Source organism: Mercenaria mercenaria, chromosome 3, assembly GCF_021730395.1.
Source record: "Mercenaria mercenaria strain notata chromosome 3, MADL_Memer_1, whole genome shotgun sequence".
In the NCBI taxonomy this organism is placed as follows: Eukaryota; Metazoa; Mollusca; class Bivalvia; order Venerida; family Veneridae; genus Mercenaria; species Mercenaria mercenaria.
This window is the reverse complement of record NC_069363.1, coordinates 99,754,124-99,776,302: the sequence shown is the minus strand read 5'-3', so window position 1 is coordinate 99,776,302 and position 22,179 is coordinate 99,754,124. Positions and strand designations below refer to the sequence as shown.

Below are 22,179 nucleotides of genomic sequence, written 5' to 3'. Positions count from 1 at the left end.
CACCAGGAGTGGGTCAGAATCACACGGTATCTGTTACACAACTGGTGCGGCTCTATGAGGCGTCGCCTTGCTGCTGCGGTTGCTAGCAGAGGTGGCCACACGCGCTACTGATTTTTCTAATGCAATTTCTCCGACCGGGCTATTAAAATTCAAGATTTAAGCATAATGCGACAATGAATTGATTTCTTATTGACCATAAATTCTTGTAAAGCATCTAATTTGCGAATGGAATTGTTCTTTTCTAATTTTGAATCACGGTTAACGAAAAATTGTATACCGAGTTTGAATGAGGCGTTTCTTTATCTCGTCAGTGTAGATGTCTTTGGTTTGTTAATAAGAAACCTCTGCGCTTCCTGAAATCTTAACCCTTACCCTGCTAAATTTCTAAAATCAACAGGTCCATCATTCAATTTGAGCAATACCATTTATTATTTGAAGGGGTGTTCACTGAAAATTTACTGACTGAATAGCAAACAGTGCAGATCATGATCAGCCTGCACAGATGTGCAGGCTGATCTTGGTCTGCACTAGTCGCAAAGGCAGAATCACTTGCTGCCAGCAGGCTTAAGGTTAATGGTATATTTTAGGCCGAATAAATGTACTGTTTAAAGTAAAGTTTTTGAAAGGAAGATCATTGAAAGAAGACATTTGACATATGCAGAGTCAATCTTCATAACTTAGATTTCGCCTGTATTCACTTTCGGAAAGCATAGGAAATATATGTTTACGGCATGCATGTCTGGAAATACCATAGTTCTAGACTGTTATTAGCCTCGCTATAGTCACTCTGCTGCTGTCACAACCACAAAAAGGAGTAACTGTTGCTTACATAGTCAATGAGTGTATTATTTGAAAACACCACTTTAAAAGGACAGCATACTCCAAGATATTGCTGTTCGCTGCGTTGCATTTTAGCTTGACTATTCGAAGAGTTGGCAGAGCTGTCAGACTTGCTCCTGCATTAGAGCCCAGATTTGTTTAAGTTTTTGTATGTAAGTTTGTATCTCAGTAACCACTTTTGGGAATGGATTGAAGCTTAGCACACTTATTTACTGTGATCAACTGACTTACTTTGTGCAGGCTCCATAACTTTTATTATGCATTTTTTACGAAATTCTGCCTCTTTTTAGCTCACCTGAGCCAAAGGCTCATGGTGAGCTTTTGTGACCGCTCAATGTCCGTCGTGTGTCATGCGTCGTCTGTCGTCCGTCCGTCAACAATTTCTAAAATAGTCTTCTTCTTGAAAACCACTGGGCAGAATTACACCAAACTTTACAGGAATGATCCTTAGGTGGTCCCCTTTCAAAATTATTCAAAGAATTGAATTCCATGCAGAACTCTGGTTGCCATGGCAACCGAAAGGAAAAACTTTAAAAATCTTCTTGTCCCAAACTGCAAGGCCTAGAGCCTTGATATTTTGCTTGTGACATCATCTAATGGTTCTCTATGAAAATTATTCAAATTATGTCCCTGGGGTGAAAAGAGGCCCCGCCCTGGGGGTCTCAAGTTTTGCATAAACTTATATAGGAAGAAACTTTAAAAATCTTCTAGTCTAAAACCACAAGACCTAAGGTCTTTGATATTTGGTATGTAGCATTGCCTTGTGGTCCTCTACCAAAATTGTTCAAATCATTACCCTGGAGTGAAAAGAGGCCCTGCCCCGGGGGTGGGGTGGGGGGGGGTGTGTCTCAAGTTTTACATAGACTTATATAGGATTTTTTTTTTAAATCGTCTTGTCTGAAAAAGATGCCCTGCCCCGGGGGGTCTTAAAATTTTATCGGCTCATCTGATTTTTTGAAAACAAATGATGAGTTATTGTCATCACTTGAGCGGTTGTCGGCGTCGGCGTCTGCGTCGGCGTTGCCTGGTTAAGTTTTATGTTTAGGTCGGCTTTTCTCCTAAACTATCAAAGCTATTGCTTTGAAACTTGGAATACTTGTTCACCATCATAAGCTGACCCTGTATAGCAAGAAACATAACTCCATCTTGCTTTTTGCAAGATTTATGGCCCCTTTTGTACTTAGAAAATATCAGATTTGTTGGTTAAGTTTTATGTTTAGGTCAACTTTTCTCCTAAACTATCAAAGCTTTTGCTTTGAAACTTGGAATACTTGTTCACCATTATAAGCAGACCCTGTACATCAAGAAACATAACTCCATCTTGCTTTTTGCAAGAATTATTGCCCCTTTTGGACTTAGAAAATCAGTTTTCTTGGTTAAGTTTTATGTTTAGGTCAGCTTTTATCCTAAACTATCAAAGCTATTCCTTTAAAACTTGCAACACTTGTTCACCATCATAAGCTGACCCTGTACAGCAAGAAACATAACTCCATTCTGCTTCTTGCAAGATTTATGGCCCCTTTTGGACTTAGAAAATATCAGATTTCTTGGTTAAGTTTTATGTTTAGGTCAACTTTTTCTTTTAAACTATCAAAGCTATTGCTTTAAAACTTGCAACTCTTGTTCACCATCATAAGCTGACCCTGTACAGCAAGCAACATAACTCCATCCTGCTTTTTGCAATAATTATTGCCCCTCTTGGACTTAGAAAAATCATTTTCTTGGTTGAATATTATGTTTAAGTCAACTTTTCTCAAACTATCAAAGCTATTGCTTTAAAACTTGCAACAGTTTTTCACCATCATAAGTGGAGACTGTACATCAAGAAACATAACTCTATCCTGCTTTTTGCAAGAGTGATGGCCCTTTTTAGATTTAGAAAATCATGGGTAGGACAATATTTCTATAAATACATAAAAAATCAGATGAGCGTCAGCACCCGCAAGGCGGTGCTCTTGTTTTTAATTAAAAAATCTTCTTGTGCGAAAATTCAAGGCCTAGGCCTTTGATATTTGGTGTGTAGCATTGCCTAGTGGATCTCTTACAAGATTGTTCAAATAATACCCATTGGATGAAAAGAGGCCCCGCCCTGGGGGTCACTTGTTATATGAGTTATATAGGAAAAAGTACTTAAAAATTATCAGATCATAGTTCCTAGACTGTTAAATCATAATTACCTGATGACCCCAAGTGATTAGGGGGTCACCTGACTGTGACCTTGACCTACTGACCTACTTTCTTGTTTTTTAAGATACAACCTTGAAATTTGGACAACATGTACAGTTAAGCACACAGATCTTAAAACTGACTTTCAGTGACCATGAATGTGACCTACTGACCTACTTTCTTTATATTTTAGGATCAGTTTGTCATTTTAATTATGTGGCTCATATTACTCAGGTGAGCGATTCAGGGTCATCATGACCCTCTTGTTTGACTGATGTTTTTGTATGTAAGCTGGTATCTCTGTAACCACTTGTGGGAATGAATTGAAATTTCACACACTTATTCACAGTGATAAACTGACCTACATTGCACAGGCTCCATGACTATTTTGCTTTCACTGTGAAGTGTAGATATTTGCAAATTATTTTCTGAGATGCATCCAAGCATGGCAGAGTTAAGGGCCCTTGGACTTAGATAAATGTGTACTCCGGCCTTCTGTTATGTTGCAACTTTTTATTGTCATGTGAGGAGATTATCTATGTTACAACTTTTTATTGTCATGTGAGGTGGTGAGGTGTTGCAGAGTTATGGCCCTTGGACCAAGACAGACCATGTCTGCTCTATTATTAGTGGATGGAAGTTTGTGGTTTGAATTAATTCCATAGCTAAAAATGCATATCATTGAAACTTCATACAAGTGATCACCGTAAGGTCATTTGAGGTATTGCAGAGTTATGTGCCCTTAGACTAAAACAAGTCTGCATAGTGCATTATTGGTGTATGGAAGTCTGTCTGTCTTTATTTCCTCAGGTATTGTGATGATATTGCTCAAGGGATAGCTCAAGTTTAAATTGGAGTCTAGATTTGAAACCGCATCTGCACGGTGACATAAAATTGCTGATCGCAGCATTGATTTTTTAGTTCAGAACAGCTCGGGTATTGAGATTATTTAGGTACTATTGATATTTGAGGAGAGGGGCTATGCATATTGCAGTTAATGCCAAAGGTCCACTTGTTTCTTACAGCAGTAAATTGCTGTCCTTGGTGTGATTTTTCTAGCCTTGAAGGGGTTCTATAGACCCCAGTTATACTTAGTTAGGCTGTCTTTTGTTTCTGTTGATGCGCATGGCTTGGATCGTTACACCATGTAAATTTGTGTATTAATTAAGGATGCACCATGTGTTAAGTAAAGAAATAGTTGGACATTTAGCTGTTACAAAGAAAAAAGTATCAGTTTATCTGAATTTCAGGTTGAAATAACAGTTTTGTAGGCTATGAAATGCTTAATGTTGAATTCTATATAATATTTATAACAAGCTCACAAAAAAATATTCCTGATCAGTACGTTAATTAATTTCACTTCATTGGGTCTGCTGGCTTACAATAGCTTACTCTGTAGGTTCTAAACCATGCTATATCATTTCCATGAAGAAGCCATCCAACTAGACTGTGGATGCTAGATGGTTCTGCCTAAGTGCCCACCTGTTGCTTGAATATGTATGGAGTAGCACCTGGAGTCTTCCTGTATCATCAAAGATGGAAAATGGCCATATGACCTTATGTGTCTTTGTGATAACTGGACAAAACAGTACAGATTCATTTATGCTCCTACTGAATTTAACATGGTTTTGTCATTGATTTATTGATGTAGACACGTTCCCTGAAACTGAGACACACAGTAAAATTATATTATGTTTTTGACTGGTACCTTGTTATGAAAATAAAATACTTTAATTTCTTGTTAAATCTTATATAATTATGATAATTGTTTTTCTTCAATATTTGTCAAAGGTTTGAATACTAATTAACACAGAAAACAGTTTTAATGAAACCATTGATTTTGATTCCCCCCCTCATGGTTCTTACTGTAAAATTTATTTGCAGTATTAAAAGTAGTGCTCCTCAAACCATGTAGTTATGCATAACCTACTTCATCTGTTTCTAACATCAAATTAACCCTTAGCCTGCTGCAGGCAAATTTAACAGCCTTTGCAAACAGCTTGGAACCAGATCAGACGCCGATTAAATCGGCGTCTGATCAGGTTCCAAGCTGTTTGCTACTCTGACAATATTTATTCCATTTTTGGAGCAAATTGAATGAACTTTACAATTTCAGCAGACGACATTTCCAGCAGACGACAATTTATCTAGCATGCTAAAGGTTAAAATGTTACTGAACTCCCAAATATTGTTAATCATATTAACCTAAAATTTTTTCACTGTCTTAGTTTTACACCAGTGTATTATTTTTATGATGACTCATTTGAAAGCAAAAAGATACCCAGTAATTACTTTAATTAACCTTTAGCCTGCTGGCGGCAATTAATTCTGCCTTTGCGACCAGTGCAGACCAAGATCAGCCTGCACGTCCGTGCAGTCTGATCATGGTCTGCACTGTTCGCTATTCAGTCAGTAAATTTTCAGTGAAAACCCCTTTGAGTAATAAGTAGTACTGTCCAGTTTGAAAGATGGACCAGTCCATTATAGAAATATAACAGGGTAAGGGTTAATTAAATACTGTTCAACAGTTTATATTAACTTCAGATACTAAGACTTGGTTTAAGAAGAATATATGTGAAACACAAACCTGTAATTATATAACATTGTGTTTCAATATCAGTCCATTCTTATAGCTGTATTCAATTTCCATTTTGTGAATAAGGTTTCTGAATGTAACTGTAAACACCGTATTGGAATGGAACACGAGTGTTGACTGTAACAATAGATGCAGCTTGATTGGCATGTAAGGCAAAAAAACCAATGTCACAGATGTTGATCAGGCTTTCGGTTATTCTGAAAGTTCGGAAATACTGAATACATCACTGGCAATGAATACATCACTTGGAAAATTATAGCGGAAATTGAAGGATTTATTTGTCAATATTTTCATTCAGAAAAGGTAATATTATATTTGTGAATTTGCTTAACGTTATCAATATCAGTTGCTTAAAAGCTATTGAATGCACCAAACTTTCAAAATTTTAGAAGAAACTATTAGCATTATTATATCATTATATCAAAAGAGCTTTGCAGGATACATTCTAAAAGCACTAAAATTAACTGCTCTATGTATACAAATTAACTTAAGACATGAAACCAAAGAATGTCAAATAGATAATTATAGAAAACATTAAAAAGACTTCTGAATAAAGTACTGTATAACTGTTTTAATAACAAATGTTTTAAGACTGACTTGGCGACTTGGCCAGTTTACAAATTGTTGTTAGAAAATGGAAAGTTTTATATAACATATCAGCTAATGTATTAAGCTTTCTTTTTTTTTTTTTACTTAAAACCCTCGGGGTTTATATATTGAAACACGCCACAGCTCTTATCATAGTAGATTTTAAAAAAAACACAGTGTAACACATCTTTTTTTTTTGCATTAAGAAATTTGTATGCAACTAAGCCATTGTCATTTACAACAGATTATCTGAAATAAATTAGAAATTCAGTGTAGCCTTAATGGACAATGTTGAGCAGAGAAGAAAAGCTTTTGGATGTTTTCTCTATTTTGTGTATTGATTTGCTGTAAATTGTATTACATGCAAGAAAGAATAGAGATTATCTTTTGTCACAGATGCTCTGCCTTTAAAAGTTTCTGAAGGGACATTGAGGAGTATAGACGTTTATAAGTTGGTTTTAACTCAGTAACATAGTATGGAAGAAAGCATTATTCTCCAACCAGCATCCATGCGAAGACCATGATAGAAAAAAAAAATTCTTAAGCTAACTTTTGTACAAATACCATGACAGAATATATTCTCAAGCCAGCATCTGCTCAAAGACCATGACAGAAAGCATTATTCTCAAGCCAGCCTCTGAACAAAGACCATGACAGAATTTTGAAGCCAGCTTCCCTATGAAGACCATGACAGAAAGTATGCTTCTCAAGCCAGCCTCTGAACAAAGACCATGACAGAATTTGAAGCCAGCTTCCCTATAAAGACCATGACAGTATATATTTTGAAGCCAGCTTCCCTATGAAGACCATGACAGTATATATTTTGAAGCCAGCTTCCCTTTGAAGAGCATGGCAGAACGCATTCTTTTTAAGCCAGCCTTTGAACAAAGACCTTGATAGTGTATATTTTGAAGCCAGCTTCCCTATGAAGACCATGACAGAAAGCATTCTTCTCAAGCCAGCCTCTGAACAAAGACCATGACAATATATATTTTGAAGCCAGCTTCCCTATGAAGACCATGACAGAAAGCATTCTACTCAAGTAAGCGTTGGTATTCAAAGCCTGGACCTAGGAATTGGAAGTAAAGTGTGTTTCTACTAGACCACCATGCCAAATTTTCTTCCTGATCTATCTGAAACATGATCAGGATGTTTATCTTTAACCTTTAGCCTGCTAGCGGCAAGTTATTTTGCCTTTGCAACCAGTGCTGGCGAAGATCAACCTGCACGTATAGTACTGCTCAAATTGAATGATGGACAAACTCATTTTAGAAATTTAGCAGGGTTACATAAAGAATAAAAGTCCTGTTACAGATTAGGTGAATCGAACAGTAGGATTTATTTTTTTGGTGTCATCAAGGTTGCACGACTTTGATTATCTTGGCTAATGGTGATGTATTGTTCTCTGCGTGCTGCGAGTGATAGAATTCATGTGATGTTTTGTTAGGGTCTGCTAACATATTGATTTTAATTTTGTTTCCTTGGAATTTATGGCATTACTTCAGATTTCTGAGCAGGAGCTTTATTTTATTATAGACTTAGTTCTTCTTAAACCAGTTTGATTGTAATACATAACACAAATTTGATTCCTTGATTTCTGTTAAATGTTGCAGTATTGATTTAAGAGTTGAAAGAAATATTTTCATTTCTTCCAGAAAACAAAGAAGTATTAAAATAAAAAGGAGATTTGTGTTGACACATTATGTAAAGTTATTTAGTCTTTTATGACAAATTCCTTGTTACAAACATTATTATGTCTCCCCCATAGGTGGTTTTTGCCTTCACCATCTTTCTGTCTGTCCGTCTATCCATCCGTTCGTCAGTCCACATTAAGCTTGACTGGCTTTCACAGGTCAAACTGCTGGCCGAATTTCAACGAAACTTCACAGGAGTGATCAGTACCAAGCCTAGTTGTGCATATCGCTGACATGTTCCGTTTTGCTGCACAAAATCGCCACCAGAGCTAAAGGTATACATGGGGGGAGACATATGTTTTTGTGACAAAAACACCTTCTAGTTTTTCATTTCAACTGTATTGAAATTGAATGAATTTGAGGATTACAAGGATACTTTACCTATGTCTGTTCATATCTTAGACACATGAATACTTGGTCTGAGTGTTGTTATGGTGCGTTCAAATCATAGAGTATAATAATAATATTATTCAGTCTTTAAGTCGACAGGTGCCAGGCGACCTCCACACAATCCCATTATCATCACATATATTTTTATTGACATGATGGGATGATATGGGAGTGGGGTAGAATTTGTCATGTACCTGTGTGTAAGTCTGTCAAGACTCCATCAGACTGAGCTTAGTATGATACAATAATTTTGATTGGTTGTGTTTTGTGCTAATAGTTCAGATTACTATATATTAACCTCTTTTTTTTCAGGGTAGTATCTTAACCCAATAAGGCGTCGTGCCTCATTTAACAGTGTTTTTAAATTAGATTGTAACCTGTCACTAATGCAAGCACAATAAGATCTGAAGTTATCCAGGCAGGTTTAAGTGTCATCAATCAAGTATCAATTACCAATATTTTCCATTGGATTTATGAATGGTTATAGAAGTGTTTGTCTTTCACATGTTTAGGGTCATTTGTGTAATTTCAAGCTTGATTGGGGTCATTAGTAAGTTTTTGTGTAGTTGCTGTATACCCAGTTCCCTGATGCTAATTACTAGCATGCTTAGTGAATCATAACTCCAATCAATGGCAAAGCTCAGCTCAAAGACTGACTCATTATGAACAATTAAGGCTGAAAAAGAAAGTTATTTGTTTCTAAAGTCATGTTTTATTTCAGCAGGTTTTTGCCTAGCGAAAACAAATGAGTTTTAACGCTCACATAAGCTGCTAGTAAAGCTGGATGGTGTGGCTTTTAAAGCATTTCGGCATTCACTGTCCACAATTTTCCACTCAAGCAACCATATTACTGAAGTAATGCCTATCTAAATAAAACTTGGACACAATGTATAATGGTCATAAGATCTTGGCCAGATTTGATTTTTGGCCAAAACGAACATTTGATCAAGAGTTATGACCCCAAATTGAATAAAAACTTCCATAACACTCAACATTTTCATTTTTCACATAAAAAGAAAATTTGTATGAACTTGGGTCTCAGTCAATTGATTTTGAATATGGGTTTTTAAGGCTCACAAAATATGTAAAATAATAGAGGATGCTTCAGGAATCTATTAATGTAAAAATATTTAGTTATTCCAATGATTTTCTTCCAACAGACATCAATGGCCTGAGATTGATAATAGAATTCTTTGATTTTTCTGCTCATTTCCAGTGCAGAATTAATGATTACTTTGGGTAATTCTCAGTTAACTATTCTTTGCAGTCAATGCTCTGAGGTGTCCCATATTAAAGCAATAAAAGTCGCATTACAAGATCTTTTAATTATTTATTTGTTGTCACATTCGGAAATATCAACAGGGGGAAAGCCAGTTGACGTCTAAATTAAAGAATTATTTCAATAACTTTCGTGCAGTAGGAAGTGGCATCCTTGATACATTATATGACCGATTTTATGAGTGTTATGACCCCAAATTGAATAAAAACTTCCATAACACTCAACATTTTCATTTTTCACATAAAAAGAAAATTTGTATGAACTTGGGTCTCAGTCAATTGATTTTGAATATGGGTTTTTAAGGCTCACAAAATATGTAAAATAATAGAGGATGCTTCAGGAATCTATTAATGTAAAAATATTTAGTTATTCCAATGATTTTCTTCCAACAGACATCAATGGCCTGAGATTGATAATAGAATTCTTTGATTTTTCTGCTCATTTCCAGTGCAGAATTAATGATTACTTTGGGTAATTCTCAGTTAACTATTCTTTGCAGTCAATGCTCTGAGGTGTCCCATATTAAAGCAATAAAAGTCGCATTACAAGATCTTTTAATTATTTATTTGTTGTCACATTCGGAAATATCAACAGGGAAAGCCAGTTGACGTCTAATTTAAAAATTATTCAATAACTTTCGTGCAGTAGGAAGTGGCATCTTTGATACATATAGACGATTTTTTATGAGTTGTTATGACCCCAAATTGAATAAAACTTCCATAACACTCAACATTTTCATTTTTCACATAAAAAGAAAATTTGTATGAACTTGGGTCTCAGTCAATTGATTTTGAATATGGGTTTTTAAGGCTCACAAAATATGTAAAATAATAGAGGATGCTTCAGGAATCTATTAATGTAAAAATATTTAGTTATTCCAATGATTTTCTTCCAACAGACATCAATGGCCTGAGATTGATAATAGAATTCTTTGATTTTTCTGCTCATTTCCAGTGCAGAATTAATGATTACTTTGGGTAATTCTCAGTTAACTATTCTTTGCAGTCAATGCTCTGAGGTGTCCCATATTAAAGCAATAAAAGTCGCATTACAAGATCTTTTAATTATTTATTTGTTGTCACATTCGGAAATATCAACAGGGGGAAAGCCAGTTGACGTCTAAATTAAAGAATTATTTCAATAACTTTCGTGCAGTAGGAAGTGGCATCCTTGATACATTATATGACCGATTTTATGAGTGTTTTGCACAAAACATTTTCTGTGCTTTTAGAAGGAAAAATTAATTGAAAAGTGTGTTTAAAGATTGAACGTTAGGGAAAAGGCTTGCCCCTGACTTAGGTAAAAAATTTGGTTATGCTGTAAATAATTGTTACAGAATAGAATTTCAAGAGATTTCAGTTACTGCTGTTTATAAATAAATTTAATTGAAATTCTGGATTCATGATTTTGGATGTTTTAGAGAAGAAACTGTTGCTGTTGGTAAAAAATTGATGTAGCAAAGTACATCTGAATGCCCTTGTTAAAGTCCCACAAGGCTTAATATTTTATTTGAGCCGCGCCATGAGAAAACCAACATAGTGCGTTTGCGACCAGCATGGATCCAGACCAGCCTGCGCATCCACGCAGTCTGGTCAGGATCCATGCTGTTCGCTTTCAAAGCCTATTGCTATTAGAGAAACTGTTAGCAAACAGCATGGATCCTGACCAGACTGCACGGATGCGCAGGCTGGTCTGAATCCATGCTGGTCGCAAACGCACTATGTTGGTTTTCTCATGGTGCGGCTCATATTTTATTTTAAAAACAGATACAGCAGCTGCAGCAGCTATTCAAATAGAGAGAATGTATAATGACATGATTAGAGAAGAACTATTTTCTGTAATATTTACATTCGTACTATTCTTTTCCATTGAAAATTATGACATTCATTTCGTATGAACAGCAAAAGGAAAGGCGGGAAAGTTACGTCAACGCTGCCTAGTGATAACGGGCGGCTGTTTTGACGACATCCACGTATAGTCAGGAAAATGTTCCTTAGGTGACGTTGTAGTTGTTTTGTCTGGTGAACAAAATGGCCGGGAAGCTGACTTTTATATTAGATGTAACAGAATATGTGCAATTTGCAATGTCATATTGTTTACAAATGGAGAGAAAATATAATGTAAATATAAGAAACGAAACTTTTTTGTGTCGGTGTTCATGCGAAATGAACAACAGAATAGGATTGGCAAATTAAACATGAATCGCGCGCATGAACATAGAAAAAAAATGTTTCATTTCTTAATTGTACTTAATTTTAATATGATCAGTGCCATAAAGGGAGGTAATCGAAAAGAAAAGATTCAATGATACCTCCTACTAATTGAACCAGATGTTCAAGCCTTTGAAAAATATATGAGAAAACAGTTATTGAAAGTCAGATTTAAGAAAAATTTAACATATTTTATGTTCATAACAAAATATGTGGCTATCACATTTAATTTATGATAATTCACATTGAGCATTTAAGCTGTCCTCTTTCTGAAAATGCTGCTTCTAGCATCCTTTGTGTTCTGAAAGTAAATTTATATACACACACTTCAGACTCTAGGGAGGAGTACTCAGTGGGTATGTAGAAAACAATTTGGAAGTGGTGAGTTTGATTCTTGGCCATGTAATACCAAACACAAGGAAAATGATACCAGTTGTCCCTTGCTTTGTGCTCAGCATTTGTAGGGAAACTGGCTTCTTTTCAGTCTGTCATAACCTGATGGTGATGGATTATATAAGTTGTAGAACATGCTTCACAATCGACCTAAAATAAATAAGTATAAACTAAATTAAAATTTACAGTGTTCCATTTCCCGTAATGATCTTTGCCCATTTGTGCATAAGTAAAACTTGACAAAGCCCCGTCAGGAAATATACATCTTTCTACTGATAGTTTTGTTTCTAGCATTTGTAGCAGTTACATTTAATGTCCATCAATTCCTTCTGTCATTATGAAATTTTAACATGCACCATACTCAACATGGCAGGATGTCAAGTTAGGACTTTAATCTCTCAAAGAGGAACTAGCTTTAAATGCCACTGCTCTATCTGTCCAAACATGTAGCATTAGCATTATTAACAGGGAACCATGTAAAATGCCACTCTGGTGCCTGGGGAAATATGATTAATTTATAGGAATTAGAAATGGTAGGCTTGTTATAATAATGCTACTTCTAACATTGACCAGAAATACGTTTTGCAAGAGAATAATCTGTACTTTTATAACAGTGTTCAAACAATGATCTTGTTAAAACAAGAGTCCATTTTGGTGTCACCATGTGCCACCAGACATGACTGTTGTTATACATTGGTTGTGTCACCAAACATTTTTGTACCTTTTCATTCTGTGCTGGTGTTTTATTCTGAACTGGTGCCAATATTTTCAAGAACCATGTGCATTTACATTTGTTGCTGGTGTGCCACTTAACATGTGCCAGACATGTTTGGTACATATACATTCGGTTCTGGTGTGCCACTTAACATGTGCCAGACATGTTTGGTACATATACATTCGGTGCTGGTGTGCCACTTAACATGTGCCAGACATGTTTGGTACATATACATTCGGTGCTGGTGTGCCACTTAACATGTGCCAGACATGTTTGGTACATATACATTCGGTTCTGGTGTGCCACTTAACATGTGCCAGACATGTTTGGTACATATACATTCGGTTCTGGTGTGCCACTTAACATGTTGTGCCAGACATGTTTGGTACATATACATTCGGTTCTGGTGTGCCACTTAACATGTTGTGCCAGACATGTTTGGTACATATACATTTGGTGCTGGTGTGCCACTTAACATGTTGTGCCAGACATGTTTGGTACATATACATTTGGTGCTGGTGTGCCACTTAACATGTGCCAGACATGTTTGGTACATATACATTCGGTTCTGGTGTGCCACTTAACATGTGCCAGACATGTTTGGTACATATACATTTGGTGCTGGTGTGCCACTTAACATGTTGTGCCAGACATGTTTGGTACATATACATTTGGTTCTGGTGTGCCACTTAACATGTGCCAGACATGTTTGGTACATATACATTTGGTGCTGGTGTGCCACTTAACATGTTGTGCCAGACATGTTTGGTACAATATATTCGGTTCTGGTGTGTTGTCAAACATGTTTGGTACACTGACATTTTGACCTGGTGTCACCATGTGTCACCAAATGTGTGGTATATTTATATTTGGTTCTGATGTCACCATGTATAAACACACTTTTTGATACATTTACGTTTGGTACTGGTGTGCCACTTAACACTTTGGTACATTTATGTTCTGTAGTGGTGTGTAACTAAATGTGTTTGGTACATTTACTTTCAAAACTTGTGTCACCATTTGTTACCAGACATGTTTGATATATGTATGTTCCATACTGGTTTGCTACCAATCATGTTTATTACATTTAAGTTCTGTACCATATTAGGCATGGGCTGAGCATTATTTTACATCATTTTTGAACAGTTTGTAACATCTATGTTCTCTGAATGAAGCATTAAAGCAAAATGTGAAACTAATTAGACTGTTCAGAGAAGTGCAAGTTTTAGACATTTTCATAGTGTGTTTATGATGTTATGACAGGGGGCAGGGGCAGCTGTTTTCTGACACACCAGAACACAGATGTAAGAGGTTGTCTGTGTAGAGCAATGCAGGGATGATTTGATTAATTATTGAAATATAATCACATTAACGCTTGCATATGTGTATTCTCAAATATTTCTGTATTCAGTGTCAAAAAGAATGTGACCCGAACATGAAAGGGATGAAAAGATCACAGAGTAGCATGCAAAACTCATTCCAGGTTATGTCAGACAGCAGCCTAGTGTTTGCGCAGATATATTGATATACTTTTATTTACATGTGCAGAGTAAAGTTGAATTATGGAAGTTCACGGTAACAGACACTCGGAAATTATTGCTTCTGGCTTCATTGCATGAGTAAGACTAATGTATCAGTATTTTATTTGCATTTGTTAAAACACAGGATTGATTTACAATTGATTTAACCCAGAGGTTGTAGCTTCTGCCTGTTCTGCATGCAGTTTGTGACAGATACTGTATCAAAGTGATAGGGGTTTGTGTGCTTTTCTTTTTGGTATGAGAGCCGCTGTACAAAAATCAATGTAAGGGCTTTGCACCCAGAATTGGTCCAGGTCAGTCTCCTGTTTGTGCAGTCAGATCTTGATCCATAGTGTTGCATACAAGTACTTATAAACGAACAGTATAGATGTGCACTGAAGTGGGTCCTTGTGAGTTATGAAGTCCTAATTTTGGTTTTGACCTATTGTTATTATACCAGATTTATATTGCACCCTTTTCATGATAAGCACTTTCAAAGGTACTTTACATAGCACAAAGGCAGTCACCTAGGGCGCCAAATTATCCCACAGAGCCATCTGACCAGAGAGACAGAGTAAGAGAAAGCCCCTAGAACAGAGAGTGAGAACCAGCCAAGCTCTTTACGAATAGACATTCTGGTTCTTTAATGTGCCTGGCATATGTCATTGATACAATCATTGGAAACCGTCTTTCCTACGAACAACCAGTTCTGGCCGTTTAGTTTGATGATAGACACTGGAGAGCATCTCAGAAATTTCCCATTCCTGGAAAAGGATTCAAACCTCGGCCCTCTGGATTGACAGTGAAGCGTATTACCACTAGACCACCAGGCCACCTATGCATAGCAGCGCTTGTATGTTGGATAACTATCTGGATTGTTGCTTTAATTTGGAATGATACTGGAATTATTTTGATGACTTTTTTAAAGGCCCACATATTTGCGTCACAAATGAGACATGCAAATTTATGAACATCTAAGATGATTTCGTACATTTTATGATGATTTTCGACACTTAAAGTATGATAATTTAGCGAAAAATGAGCAGTGTGTATCTTTGAATAACTTATCTTTATCAGTACTTTAAAGCTACGCACCCACAGTTTGGGTGAAAGTTTTCAGCGTATTCATTTCCACCACACTAAAAAATGATACAGTTAGGGGAAAAAAAAGTAGATATTGGTAAAAATGCAAGAAGATAGTACATATTCAACCTTTAGCACAATAATTTTGGTTATTTATAAGATCTTGCAAAAATCTTAATGCCAATAAGTTTGTACCACTAGTCACTTTCGAAGTATTAGCATTTTATGGATATTTGAGAGACATAATTTTTTGCTTAAAATATGAAGGTTAGTCCTTTTAAAAAGAATTTTATATAAATCTGAATATTTATTGCCCTGATTTTTTTTCTGCAAATTATAATTGATATATTACCTTCCTTTAATGTGTTTCACAATGTTAAATTTGTTATTCCTACAGCAAGAGCTATGAATATTTTATTTTGGGATAAAAGCTTTATGTTTTGATATCACAAAATTATATTAAAACTAAATTGGACTTTATTATCAAGTGTTTTGATTTGTTAGAACTGTGTGAAGCATCTAGTAAGAAATGCAAGAGATATGTTGAAAATTAGTGTCAGTTTACTGTCAAAACAATACTATTGTCGTTAGTTATGAAACTGTCCAACCTGAGGGTATTGGACAAGACATAGTACCCCTAGGGGTTTTGTTTAGACAGCTAATTGTTTTTACTAGTCTGAAGTTTTGATTTGTTGTGCATTGTGTGAACAGTGACAGTTCGGTAACAGTTAAAGATCTATTAGGCTTTTAATTTTATGTTAAAAAGAGATAAAGCAGTTGTCCGTTTTGATGTAATGTATAATTACATGGGTAGAAAAGCACTACTTTTAATATTGTACATGAACTTGAACAGTTAGAGCCATAAAGGGAGGTAATCACAAATGATGAAGTAATTAATAATTCCTACAGTGTTAATTAATATTCAAACCTTTGGCAAATATATGAGGAAACAGTTATCAAAAATAGGATTTAACAAGAAATAAAAAAATTTAATGTTTATAACAAAAATGCGACTTATAAACAAAGGCATTATGGGCCTTTAATTTAATTACTTGGTAACCTGCAGAGCATTATTGAACAGTATTATATAAAAAAAATATTCCATAAGAGGGTCAGTACAATTTGGTACCCATATTCAGTAAAAAAATCAGTCATAATAGTAACTGAAAACAGAATATCTGATGTTTCTGAATTCCGTAAGTAGAACCCAAATTCTCTGAGAACTCTGTAACCAGACAAAAAAGCCTATTGCCTGAAAATAGTCAGAACTTAAGAATTTCTTTGTTTGGTTGCCATAGCAACAAGTGTTTGGTCTAGTCTTACAGCATCTATCGTGGGATTGGCTGTGATAGAATCATTCCTCATTGTTCCATGTTCATGTCAGTTTTTTTCTTTGTGGGGGAAACGGCTAACTGGCTGTCAGCGCCAAGTCTCAGATGTAATTTGGAGCTTAATGAAACTTTTCATTTTGGATACAGGGCTGTTGAGCTGGCTTCTAGATAAGGTGTGTTTAACATTTGTTTCAAAAGGAATTTCTGCATTAATTGAAAAAAAGTAAATAAACATAGGCTTGATAGCATTCGATTAGGTCAGTCTTGCTGGGTCCCGTAATGGAAGTGGTGTTATTTGACTGATTACCATAGAATTTTGATATGTCCACTGTAGATGTTTGATGTGGCAACAATAGATTCTTATATCCAATCCATATTGGTTTTTCACCCAAAGCTACATATAGCATAAATGACTTTTAATTTTGTAATTATATACTATTATACGGATAAATAAGTAATTATTAGGGAACACACTGTATAATAGAAATGTACTTGCAACGTTTTTAATTACAGACACTTTATTATCATTGTTAGTAATAAACTTTACAAATTACTTTGAAAGTGTCACAAGATACTCTCCCCCTGGCCATATACACTCAATCATTTCCTTGTTACTATCAGTGATTGAATCATCCAAGTTGCTGCTTGTGCTATACCATCAACTTCATCAGCAAACAATATTCTAAATTGTATTTATCTCCTTGGATACCATTATCTGCTCATTTTAAAGTCCGTTTTCATTGTAAGAGAGACAGCATTTATATGGAAATAGACGAAATTGAGAGATCTCGAATTGCATAATCGACTGTCATTGTGTAGTTGGTTTTGAGTGTATTTGCCTCAAAGTATGGATGTACAATTTTAGTATAATATACTGAATGTTAGACAGGGGTTGACGGAGTTCTGTTTTTAGGAGAGGTGAACTGTGTGTCTAAACAGGAATGTTTTTCAAAAAGAAACAATATGTTGGCCTAGGAAAGGTAATATTTATTACAATTTTATTAATGTTTTTATTTAAACGTGTTTTTCTGTTTGATGTGGAGTTAACAATTGTTGGGAGAAAATTTTGTAGCAATTTTAGTGATAAATATTGCAAATTTTTGTTTTATGTAATCAGTTGATGTTTGCCGGTCAGTTAGATTATGAACATAAATTATAGAACACTTACCTTGTGTTCGTCTCATCGCTTTGTAGATTTCTAGCTGATTTCAAAGTCTGTACCAGTATAAACTTGCTTTCTGTAGTCATAACATTTGCACACCTGGAGAGTAGGTAGGGTATATGCATTATAAGTTATGAATTATGAAATACAAATGATCAGCTGGGAGTTCAGATGGGAAATTTGCCCTGCAATTCCTCAGTCTGGAATATATAGATTTTATGATTTGTCATATGCATATTTATAGTAATTACATTGCGATCTTCTCGGTGATGGATGGGAAAGTTACAGGAACACCCTATGACATCCCTTGTTGTCATTTGGTCTTTCAGTCAGTAGGAAATGTCTGTGATTAATTTGGAACAAATTTCTCTTCTATCAAAACTGAACTTTTGTAACAAATTACACAGTAGGGCATTATGGGATGGTAATATCCATTAATTTTAGTAAAAAAATAATGGTCTTGTCAGACCATAGCAACTACAGCAAAAGGAAAAAGTTGCCCTTACATAGCATGTTTTTTCTCCATTTCTATATACAGACAAAGGAGGGGTATATATAATGCAGTTGAAACTTAGATATCTCCAACTGGTCTGTATTAACTGCCTCGATAGCCTAGTGGTAGAGCATCCTCTTTGAGTGCAGGAGGTTGTGGGTTCGATCCCTGGCCGGGTCATACCAAAGATGTGAAAAATGGTATCAGTAGTTCCCTTGCTTGGTACTCAGCATTAAAAAGAAAACTGGCTTCCCTTCTCTCATGCCCTCAGGGCGATTGATTCCATCAGTAATGAGGTGTCGAGAGTGATTGATATGCTTGTATAGACCTTAAAAATAGTATAAACTAACTGGCTTCTTCTTTTGATTATTCCTCAAAATGAGTTTCGAGTCGTGTCTGAAAATATGACTTAAATAAATCAGTCAAACTTTGGTTAATATCTCAAAGTAAAACGCTGGATCGTATGGAATTCAAGATACAGAGTTTCATCTGTATCAGACTGCCTGATGAAATTCTCTAACATTTACCATGTATAATAACAAATGACGCCATCACTACAGGAACTTTGTATGCATGCATAATTTATAGATGTTCATTCCTGTAATGGGCTGATAGTGAGTAAGAGGATACAACATGAATTGCTAAACTATGGTCAGCCTAATGCATCTAATTGTTAGCTAGGATATATTTTGTTTAGTTTCTTAACATAAAAATATACTGTCAGAGATATATATAATATACCGAATATACTGAAAAATTACGTTAAAATTTTCTGAGTAGTTCTAAAACTTTTTACTTACTATAACATAGCGCCTATAACATAGCGCCAAACAATTGTTTTGTCGGATTTTGGCTGTTTTGGTCATATAGACTTTACTTTCAGGCAACAAAGGTAGCTCATGCAACAGCAACAGGATAAAATCCTTAATTATTATAAGAATTGTATATACTTTCAGGCAACAAAGGTAGCTCATGCAACAGAATAAAAGCCTTAATTACAATGAGAATTGTATATATTTTCAGGCAACAAAGGTAGCTCATGCAACAGGATAAAAGCCTTAATTACTATGAGAATTGTATATATTTTTAGGCAACAACGGTAGCTCATGCAACAGGATAAAAGCCTTAATTACAATGAGAATTGTATATACTTTCAGGCAACAAAGCTCATGCAACAGGATAAAAGCCTTAATTACTATGAGAATTGTATATATTTTCAGGCAACAAAGCTCATGCAACAGGATAAAAGCCTTAATTACTATGAGAATTGTATATATTTTTAGGCAACAACGGTAGCTCATGCAACAGGATAAAAGCCTTAATTACTATGAGAATTGTATATACTTTCAGGCAACAAAGCTCATGCAACAGGATAAAAGCCTTAATTACAATGAGAATTGTATATACTTTCAGGCAACAAAGGTAGCTCATGCAACAGGATAAAAGCCTTAATTACTATGAGAATTGTATATACTTTCAGGCAACAAAGCTCATGCAACAGGATAAAAGCCTTAATTACTATGAGAATTGTATATATTTTCAGGCAACAACGGTAGCTCATGCAACAGGATAAAAGCCTTAATTACTATGAGAATTGTATATACTTTCAGGCAACAAAGCTCATGCAACAGGATAAAAGCCTTAATTACAATGAGAATTGTATATACTTTCAGGCAACAAAGGTAGCTCATGCAACAGGATAAAAGCCTTAATTACTATGAGAATTGTATATACTTTCAGGCAACAAAGCTCATGCAACAGGATAAAAGCCTTAATTACTATGAGAATTGTATATATTTTCAGGCAACAACGGTAGCTCATGCAACAGGATAAAAGCCTTAATTACAATGAGAATTGTATATATTTTCAGGCAACAAAGGTAGCTCATGCAGCCAAGGAGAAGACAATAGAAATAAGTGGTACTGTCAATGACTCAGTCATCAAACCCACAAAAGATAAGGTATGCATATTATAGGGAGAAGGAAGTTTTGTGGCTGGTAAAATATTTTCATTGAGACTGTTTGCTTTATAAACCTCAGAACAAAGAGCACAAGACTTTAAATCTAGAGGTGGCAAGTTTGATTTCCAGTAGAAACAAAAGTTTTTATCCATGACAGTTTGATAGAAAACAGCATGTGAGAAGTAACTTGTTATCCATCTTTTATTTATGTGGAGAAGTCAATAGCTTAGGATATTTCGGCTATTTAATACATAACTGATATAATGTTGAAAAACAGCTCGGCTCAAAAATAACCTACCGACAAATTGTTTTCTTATGGGGAATAACTTGCATGTTGTCTGGCATCTGTATGCATTTAAATAGTCAGATTTCACAAGAAGAAAACATTGATGACATAGTGGTCTGAGGTTTCCATCAGAAAAAAATCATATTTCTATAAAGATGTTGCAAGATTACACCCTGTCTCTACCAAAGTGTCTGTCACTAGGAACTGTCTGTCTGGAGATAGGTATATTTTACATATTCTAAGGGCACAATGACCTTGAACGATATCTTAAGTTTGTCTTGAACAAATATAACAAGTGAGAAGCACTCAGTGTGTGAAATAAGGTAATATTTATTTAGTATCTTAAGTCTTGATTCCAGAGTGTGTTAATATATCAAGGGTGAGGATCATAAAACGTAATTACATAAACAACTGGGTTTTCAAAATTTCACTTTCATTTCTGCCTAACCATCATCTTAGTAAACAGTTGCTTTATTTCACTACAACCATTTTAAAAAGGTGAAAATCCCATATCAGTTTCACTTACAGGATTTTTTGCTCTTACATAAAGGTGTAGTGGCAAGTCTTAATAGGGCTTTGACTTTTCAGTTACAGGTTTAGAACAAACTTGAAAAGCCAACATATTGTAGTCAGCCAACATGTTTTATTTTATCAAATACTATTAACAAAATAAGTGAAATAGAGACGCTGTCTGTTGCCGAGGGTACCAGAAATAGATTTGCATAAATTTAATAAGATAAAAAATCTCGTAACTACCTTCAACCATATAAGCTAAGATAATGATGTGAAGCTGTGTTGAGCATAAAGAACAATTATTTAAAGTTTCAAAGATGTTTGTTCTAAAGGACTTGCCCTTGCAATAACAGAGTAAATACACTTCTAAGGGCACATTGGCTTTCATAGTGTCCTGAATGTTGCCATTTTGCAGTTACAGGCTTTTGGATGAACATTATCAACATTTTAAATGCACCTTTTGGGACTAATGGTTGGAGCTTCCATGTTGAATTGATTATATTTGCAGGCTTTGACCTGCAGCTGTGGGTTCAATTCACTACAGCTTTGGGATGCTGAATTCTTCTATTTGAGTTAGTTTTAGACTGACAGAAGGACTTTTCTTGTCTTAAAGTGCTTTCATATTCCATTTAACATGGTTGAACCTGTTCATCTTTCAGATTGTTTTAGAGGATAGCATTAGCTTGAATCTGCTCGTGAATATTTTATAAATTAGGATAGTATCAATGTTGTTGCCTGTAATAAAACCTGCAAGAAGATCCTAATATCATGGAATGCAACCAAGGAAAATAATAGCAGACTTGGTTTGAATGAGCCTGTTCATGAGAGGTAATGGAAACCATCACCCCTCATGCCCCTTAGCATCAGCTGAAGCAGAATTCTTTTACACAGATATTGAAAGGAATTCATGATCCTAGTGGACCAGAAAATATAACAGCACTGAATCCAAGTACAGGGAGA

General features: G+C 35.3%; 1 protein-coding gene across 1 annotated transcript in view; it reads left to right on the top strand.

The window, feature by feature from the left end:
- LOC123523874 (ADP-ribosylation factor GTPase-activating protein 1-like) overlaps positions 1-22,179 on the top strand; it is a 59,673-nt gene that overhangs the window by 18,981 nt on the left and 18,513 nt on the right. The window contains exon 8 of the mRNA XM_045301613.2: positions 20,331-20,420. Coding sequence (XP_045157548.2) covers positions 20,331-20,420 — 90 coding nt within the window. The remainder of the gene's footprint in view (positions 1-20,330; positions 20,421-22,179) is intronic.